Source organism: Triticum urartu, chromosome 6A, assembly GCF_056163025.1.
Source record: "Triticum urartu cultivar PI428250 chromosome 6A, HENAU_Tu73, whole genome shotgun sequence".
Taxonomy (NCBI): domain Eukaryota; kingdom Viridiplantae; phylum Streptophyta; class Magnoliopsida; order Poales; family Poaceae; genus Triticum; species Triticum urartu.
In genome coordinates, this window is record NC_141878.1 from 97,375,067 (window position 1) to 97,383,950 (window position 8,884).

The window sequence follows — 8,884 nt, forward strand, 5'->3', positions numbered from 1 at the left end:
TCCCAGGCCTCGCCGTCATCCACCACCTTGGTGCTCTCGGCGCGGCGTGGTCAATGTGGTCAATGAACGACTTCCATCGGAAGAGTACTATACATGGAGAGGCTGACAACTGGGTCCACACCGCAGCAAGGAAGTGCCTCCTTATTACGCGGAAAATAATGATTCCTCCACTTGACAGCAGGGACCCACCGGACGGGCCACCGTATTTCACGAAAAAAATGATTCCCCCCTGACTGATGGGACCCACCAGCTACATCTTCGCATGCAAGGAAGTGCCTGACAGTCGGGACCCACATGGTCGAAGCGTACGTAGTGTTGTCATTTTGGTCGCGAACATGTACGTATATACTGGTCGATCGGTCTGTCTGCAAGCTGCAGCGATGAACCATGGCCGTGTAAGGAAGGGCACGTGTCGTAGTAGAGGCGCGCATATAGCATGTCACGCAGTCCCGTTAATATCGTGTACACGTACGTACAGCGGCCAGGGTGCAAGAAAGTAAATACGGCCACGTACGTACATACGGGCGGTGTCTCGAACGCCTACTCGCGCATACGTACGGCCAGGGCTCGTGTACATGGCTGGGTCGGAACGGAGAAACTGAGTCGTCGTGTTCATGGAGAGGCAATGGAATGCGTCTTGTTCATCGGAAGGCAACGGAATACGTCGTGTTCATCGGGAGTCAACTGGCTTGGACGAAATAGCCGATCGAAACGAGGCCTGGCGTACCGCAGAACGGAGGAAACGGCCTTGTGTTCGACCGTCCACGGTCGAAATGGGATCCTGTTCATTTGGAGGGGTTTGGCGTACCGCAAAATGGAGGAAAGAAAGTTCTCTTGGACCTCCTACGGTCGAAATGGGGTCCTATTGATCGGGAGGGGTGTGGCGTACCGCAAAACGGACGAAACGGACTTGTGTTGGAGTGTTACGGTCGAAACGGGGGTCCTGTTCATCGGGAGGGGTGTGGCGTACTGCAAAACGGGACTCCATGGGATACTGTTCATCTCCATCGTCGACCTCTTCCGGCCTCCACGGCTACAGTTCATCCACCGTCGACCTCCTCCAGCCTCCACCTGTGACTATTCATCCACGGGCTCCTGTTCATCCAGCCTCCACCGCTCCTCCACCGGCTACTCAACCAGCCCTCTTCCACGGGCTACTGTTCGACCACCCCTCCACGGGCTACTGTTCAACCAGCCCTCCACGGGGTCCTGTTCATCCAGCCCTCCACGGGTCCTGTTCATCCAGCCCTCAATGGGGTCCTGTTCATCCACCCTCAACCGGCTCGATCGAGGTCCTGTTCATCCAGCGGAAACGGCCTCTACTACCACGGGGTCCTGTTCATCCAACCCCCCATCGGGAACTGTTCATCCAACTCCCTCCCTCCCCAACAACGCTCACTGTTCATCCAAATGCAGCATCGAACAGCTTCAGTTAGCAGCAGTAGCGAAGGAATCACTCGGGTTCGGTTAACAACAAGGGATCGATCGGGGTTCGATAACATAGCTAGTGCAATCGCTCGGGTTCAGTTAGAGCGCAACGCCTCGCACACACACCGCGTACGTGTACGAGAGAAACGCGCAAACCTCCGTGTATCGCTCGGCCCCAATCACCCACCGTAACCGGGAACTCCCCGATACTTTCCTCGTCCTCGCTTCTACCACGGTTTTATCTGTCATGCACGGCCCAAAGAATATCATGCAGCTGCGTCTCCGGCCCGCCCAGGACGAAAAACCCATTTTCTGTTATGATTTTTTGTCAAAGAAGTAGGAGCCCACCACATCTATGATGATACCGGGTTTTGTCACAATTATCGTCATAGAAGTGTCATAAGCATGACAAAAAAAATTCGTTCGGCCCAAAATGTCACGGATGTGTCTTTTTTTTGTAGTGCATGGTCAACCCGACTTCCATAACTCTCGCGGGCATCCCTTGGGTCGACCCGACTTCAACAAAGGACCGAGGTGAAGGTCAAGGTATTCGTGTGTCCATAACATCAAGGGAGAATCTGAGGAATCACCCTCGATGGATTCCTACTCGATGTAACCATCAAGGTGATCTTGAAGGAATCACCCTCGAAGGGTTCACACTTGAGGTGTTGCACGACAAAGTCATCATCAGGAGTGGTGAATGAGGAATCACCCTCGGTAATCTATGACCGATTAGCTACACTACAGATATATCATCAGGAGTGAGATTCGAGGTATCACCCTCGGTACTCGATAGTAACTCTGCATAGTCGTACAACAAAAGGGGGGTGCTGGTGATGTGTCCGTCTATGCACCTCGATCACATTGACCGGGTCATCCGTAAGCAAAGCATGGCAACACGGACAAGGGTGCAGGGCCACTAATGGATCACTAACCAACCTATACTAAGCATATAGGATAACAGGTAAAGTAACAACAACATGTTACAAAAGCAGGCTATGCATTAGAATAGAAGCTATCGAACAACAATAGTAAAATCTAATGCAAGCATGAGAGAGAAAAGTGGGCGATATAGAAATGATCAAGGGGGTTTTGCTCGCTTGGAAGCTCTGATGAAAGGGATTGGACGTCAGGAGCGTAGTCGTTCTCGGGAGCAGCGCCGGTCTCAGGGTCTACCAGAGAGAAGAGGGGGAAGAAGTAGTAAATATAAGAGAGAATTCCTTATTTAACACTCTCTTAAAATTGTGTTCCTTATTTGACACTGAAGAAAATTTTCTTCCCTATATGATCTCTAGTCTTAATTTTTTCCCTATATGACACTCTAGTGCATTTTGTTCACGTGAAAAGACCATTTTACCCATATGTATAATGTGACCACAAATATGCTTTCGAAAAGTCTGTTGAATTAGGCCAGCCGGTAAAAAATCAGGTCAAGTCTACTACGTTTAGGAATTTTCCTCTGGATAAGTGGCGGGGTGGGCGGACAGAGTCAGCCGGCTGGACAGCAACCGCAACACGGCCGGAGCCGGCTATGCTACCTCCCTCCCGGCCATCTACTCCAGAAGACAGCCGAGCTCGCGTCGATCTCCTGGCTGATGCGTGATGCTTGAGGCGTGCTATGGATGGATGATGGATGGATCTCTTGGTGGCTCCCCGTGGGTGCGCCGTGCGTTGCCTCCTTTTGTGCGTGCGTTGTGCCTCGGTATTTATAGGCAGCTGGAGAAGGTCCGGCGCTGGCCATTGCCGTTCCGATTTTTATGGTGCGATATGGATGTAACGTTGTTTAAGATAAACGCGTCCCTACCTCAACCCCTTGAAGGTTGTTTAAATCTTTGACCCTGTGCGACAGCGGAATCCATCGATACAAATTGAAGCAAACGAAATTCAAAAAAAATTGAAGCAAACAGAGCCTTTGTCTCTCGCTCTTTGGAAATCTCCAGCCGGTACAAGAAATCATGACCGAGGCCTTCGATGGTTCATGTGCTAATTGACCGGTCTGGCTAGTTGTCTATACATATTTGTGTACATATACGCGGCCAGCTTGCCTGCCGGAGCATAGATATTTAAATACGTACGCGTACCCTGACGATCAAGCGAATACATGTATTCTAGCTTCGTATGACCCGGTTCATATACATACGCATGTTGGCTGCACCGAACCGGGCATACGTTCGTGCTACCACGCAACTTCCTTCCATACAGCTATAGGTCCTGCATGGGCCATGCAAATACGTGCACATGCACTAATGGCATGCACGTAGGTGGTCACCGAAGCACACACAAAAGTGCTTAAAAAATTCATTCATTTTTAAGAATGCATTTTAGTGTTAAAGCACACGTACAAAAGTACGTCAAACAGTCGCACTCACAAACCATACCGCATGAAACTAGACCCACAGTTGAATACGTTCTAAATACATTGGATGCATGCGCTCAGGTATACAGAATACACACGCATCCCAAAAAAGACCAACGGAGGAGATAACATGTTCAGCTGTGCTCACTCTCATAAACGAATTTTCCCTAGTTAGGCTCAATGCTACATATTTCTGGTCACATTATGTACAGGGGCAAAAAGGTCTTTTCACGTGTACAAAATGAACTAGAGTGTCATATAGGGAAAGAAATTAAGATTATAGGTCATATAGGGAAGAAATTTTTTTCAGTGTCAAATAAGAAACATGATTTTAAGGGAGTGTCAAATAAGGAATTCTCTCTAAATATAAAGCAAACAAATGCATCACAATGCATGACATGGCAATATGCTATGCTAGGGTGACCTAATGCAGTGCTACGCGTTACAGGCGGAGTGGGAAAATATCTGTGAATATTTTCCCGACTTTAGGCAGTCATCAGACAAACGATCTGAAGGACAAGGTTCCATGTTTGCAGTGTTAGAGGCATGTGACAGGTACGTGAAGGGAATAAACAGATTCTTTTCATTTTTTTCTATATATATATATATATATATAGGAAAATGGTTGTGTACTCCTGAGAGTACGTACTCCCGCTTCTCATATACTACATAGATGAATCTTTTATACCACTTTATTATTTTTAATATACTTCATTAGTAATTATTAGATACCCCAAAATGAGTTCCATGAAAAAATTCATGTGAATCTATATATTTTTAAATGTTTACGTATATACTGATGTGTTTGTACGTGAAAAATGTATATTACAAAAATTACATCATAGATAATATTTTTTCAACAAAACTCATATTGGGGTATCTTAGAATATTTAATGAAGTATATTGAGAATAATAAAGAGGTATAATTAATGCGTATATGAAGTATATTGAGAATGGGAGTACATACTCCCAGGAGTACAGAAGAGGAGTCATATATATATATATATATATATATATATATATATATATATATATATATATATATATATATATATAAATTTCATCCAAGTTATGATTTATTTTATATTATTTTTACAAAGTTTTAATGAGTTTCTGAATTACTGGATTTATTTCAAATCAAAAATATAATAAATATATTGTTATGGGTACACATAGAGTGTACCAGAGAGGTGCGTGTGTGGGTGACAAGTGGGGCCATTGAGCTGAGTCAGCAGTCAAAAGTTTGACTGTTCACTGGTCAATGGGACTAGTGGGACCCATATGTCATAGGGACAGAGCTAATAAATTGTTTTAGTTAACTTAATTGACTGGTGGGGGTCCACTGTCAGTGTCTAGGGGTTAGATTGGCAGAAAAAATGATTAGGCCTAATCTTAATTAGCCATTGTTCTAATTTCTTCTATTAATGAAAAGACAATGATAATGATAATGAAAAAAATGATAATGTATTTTTTTTCTCCCGTGGAGACAACGGAGTAAATTCTGTCTATGACACAGATTACAAACAAAGCAACATGTGGAGTGATTGGCGTCAGGGAGAGAAAAAAAATAGCCACACGTCCCCTGCCGCCGTGATCCCCCGTCTTTGACTTGTAGTTGCAGGTTGCAATCGCAGCTGCTTCCGAAACTCTTGCCTCGACACAAAGAAAGGTAGCTGCATCTGGTTTCGCCGCTTTGCTGCTGTTCGTCTGGGCGCTACCTACTCGTCGTCTCCGATGCCTCTCCTCCTGCTTCAAGGTACCAAGATGTCTCCAGTAACCGTATTCTTCAGTATCAGTATCGCACCTGATTGCCTTGCCTTCCCTTCCCTTGCTGGTGTCGGATGTGTTCCCAGCTCCGCAAGTCCCAGAAGAGAGGTTTATTTCGGTGATTTCTATCTATTTACAGTAGCGGCAGGAACAGGGGATAGAATCAATACTGCAATTTGATGCATGGAGGTCCTTGTTCTCTTATGCTGCATGGCCTGCCGGCCGCCGCTGCCCCCCTCTTGCAATTAGTTGTCTCAGCTGAGCAAATCCCTAGCTTAATCCGTGATGAATCTCACCGCTGGAACTCGATGCCCCCTAATGATTTCGCGCGATTTTCCCATCACACATAGGATTCACAATCCCCGTTTCTTTGTATTCGAAATTCATCCTAAGTTTAACATTTCCCCAGTAACTTCACAAAGCCAGCCTTATCATTGCCCCAGTAGCAAGCAAATCCTTTCTGAATGTTTCTCTGAATAACCCAGCCTTATACAGTATTTCTTTCTTTTTTTGCAGTTCTGCCATTTGTGGGCGTCGTCACACCACTGAACCGTGAGCTCCCACCGACGTGGATGTGATGTCCATCGCGTGCTGCTTGCCAGTGGTGGAGTGCGTGTACTGCCTGGCATGCACGCGCTGGGTGTGGCAGCGCTGCCTCCACACCACCGGCTACGACAGCGAGACCTGGGGCCTCGCCTCGCCGGGGGAGTTCGAGCCCGTGCCGCGGCTATGCCGCTTCATCCTAGCCGTCTACGAGGACGACCTCGAGACCCCGCAGTGGGCGCCTCCGGGCGGCTACGGCATCGAGCCCCGGTGGGTGGTGCGGCGGAGGACGCCCGAGCACACCCACGGGCGCGCCCCGACCTACCTGCTGTACGTCGACCACCGGCACGCGGACGTCGTGCTCGCCGTGCGCGGCATGGACATGGCCAAGGAGAGCGACTACGCCGTGCTGCTGGACAACAGGATCGGCCAGGCGGGCTTCGACGGCGGCTACGTGCACAACGGCCTGCTCAAGGCCGCCGAGTGGGTGCTCGACGCCGAGTGCGACGCGCTGCGGGACCTCCTGGCCACCAACCCCGGCTACACGCTCACGTTCGCCGGGCACTCCCTCGGCTCCGGCGTCGCGGCCATGCTGGCTCTGCTGGCGGTGCGCGACCGGGACCGGCTGGGCGGGGTGGAGAGGAGGAGGGTACGGTGCTTCGCCATGGCGCCTCCCAGGTGCATGTCGCTCAATCTGGCTGTCCGTTATGCCGACGTCATTAACTCGGTTATTCTTCAGGTGAGAGTGAGACTCCATGCCAGTTTAGGATAAACAACCCAGCTGAATTCTGCTTGTATCGTCTGATTCATGTTTGATAAATTACAGGATGATTTTCTGCCTCGCACCGACATTCCTCTGGAAGACATTATCAAGTCACTTTTCTGGTAAAGAAACCATCATCAACGGGGTTCATTCTGTCACTAGCCTGTAATATCTTTTCAGGGTGCTTGATGCAATCCCCTTTCCTTTACTACAGTTTGCCATGCCTTCTGTGTGGGAACTGCCTGATAGCTACATGCATACCTGAAAGTGTCATGTTGAGAGATCCAAGGCGTCTCTACGCACCCGGCCGGCTTTACCACATTGTAGAAAGGAAGCCTTTCAGGTAGTATGATTTTACCGGAAATGTTTTTACTGAAGTTTTCCTACAAATATAAGGTACTACTGTTCAATTCATTAGCTCGTACAACTAACATTCTACTCTAGTATGTGAACCAGAGAAATGCTGTAGAGATCCTTGGTGATTTTGGTTTTAGTTTTTCTTGCTTGGATTTATGACATTGGTTGAGACTTATAGTTTGTTGAAATAACTGCTGCAGATGTGGAAGATATCCGCCTGCCGTTAGAACAGCAGTGCCAGTGGATGGCAGATTCGAGCACATAGTTCTTTCTTGCAACGCAATTTCTGACCATGCCATTATCTGGATAGAAAGGGAAGCCCAAAGAGCAGTGGATGTGAGCCTACGCCTGTCCTCCTCTTATTGAGTTAGTGTCATAAAAGTGTCATTCACATAGTGTACTCCGTCACTAACCAATCATCAACGCTGAAGTTTCAAAACTTAAATTTGCACTGATTTTCCGTCGCACCTTCTTTCAACATCATCCCTTCTCCATCACTAGCCAGATATTTTTCTCCAGGTCTTTATCTGTACAGTTGCTGTGATGCACAAATTGCCTACAAAATAGTCTCTTCCTGACATTTCAGTTGATGCTGGAGAATGAGAGGACCATGAAAGCGCCGGAAAATCAAAGGATGGATGGCGAAACCGCGGCAACAAGGGATCACATTGAGGAGCAGCAGGCGGCCCTGAGGCGTGCTGTCACGCTAGGGATCGCAGATGTTAACCTGCCGTCAACATACGGAACATTCGACGAAAATGCAACTCCGGAGGAGCGCCAGGCATCGCCGGTGCTGCTTGACAGTGGCAGGCGCAGAATGGTTTGGAATGAGTGGATCGCGAGGATATTTGAGAAGGATGAATCCGGGCAAATGGTTCCACGGAGATAGATGATGGTGCATGTCAGTGGACGGAATTATGCGTCAGAAGTAGAAAAATTCAGACATTCAATTCTTGGTATGCAGTGCATGCTGTCACGTGTTCGAGCATGTTTTGGAAACCTTGAAATGGTGTTGAAAGAAATAGCAGTCGTTGATGTAGGCCAAAATATACATAGGTGAGATGTATTGATGAGTAAATCTAGATTGTACATTGGATCTTCAAAGAGCAGAATTTTTTTAGGAGAAATTTTTTTCCGAGTAACTGGAAGGAGCACTGCTTTTTTTTTTTAGTCAGAATCCTCTCCCTGAGAGTGAGAGCGCGTGGGTGGGCCGGCGGCTCGGTCGGCTGGCTGGCTGGGACTTTTTTCTCTCTTCTCCCTTGTCTTTGAAAATTCAAATGTGTTAGAATACAACGTGTATTAAGATTATGACTCTTACTCGGTTTATAATAAAACCAGGTCAGGTGCGGCTTAGCTTTTATATATACTTCTTGTACCGGCACAATATTGCATCAACAATTATTCAATACAATTCTACATGATATCAGACTTTCGATACTAGGGTATGGCTAACCCGTCAGCCTCGCCACCGCTGCCGCCGCTCGGTTACTTCGAGCGGCGCGCCGCCAAGGTCGCCGCGGCCACGGCCTCCTCCGCCTCTACCTCTACTCTAGCTCTACCTCCACCAATACCCACTTCCACCTTCTTCACCGACATCATCTCCGATATTAGCCCTTACATCTCCGTAATCCTAGACCTCGCTGCTCACAACTACTACCATTGGCGTCACC

General features: G+C 47.7%; 1 protein-coding gene across 1 annotated transcript; it reads left to right on the top strand.

Moving 5' to 3' along the window:
- The first annotated feature begins 5,379 nt into the window (after positions 1–5,379).
- LOC125514437 (alpha/beta-Hydrolases superfamily protein) lies at positions 5,380–8,576 on the top strand. The gene is made up of 6 exons (XM_048679766.2): positions 5,380–5,540; positions 6,068–6,833; positions 6,921–6,979; positions 7,072–7,200; positions 7,415–7,550; positions 7,801–8,576. Exons 2-6 carry the CDS (start codon positions 6,129–6,131, stop codon positions 8,101–8,103), a joined length of 1,332 nt encoding a protein of 443 aa, XP_048535723.1. The 5' UTR covers positions 5,380–5,540; positions 6,068–6,128; the 3' UTR covers positions 8,104–8,576.
- The last annotated feature ends 308 nt before the right edge of the window (positions 8,577–8,884 follow it).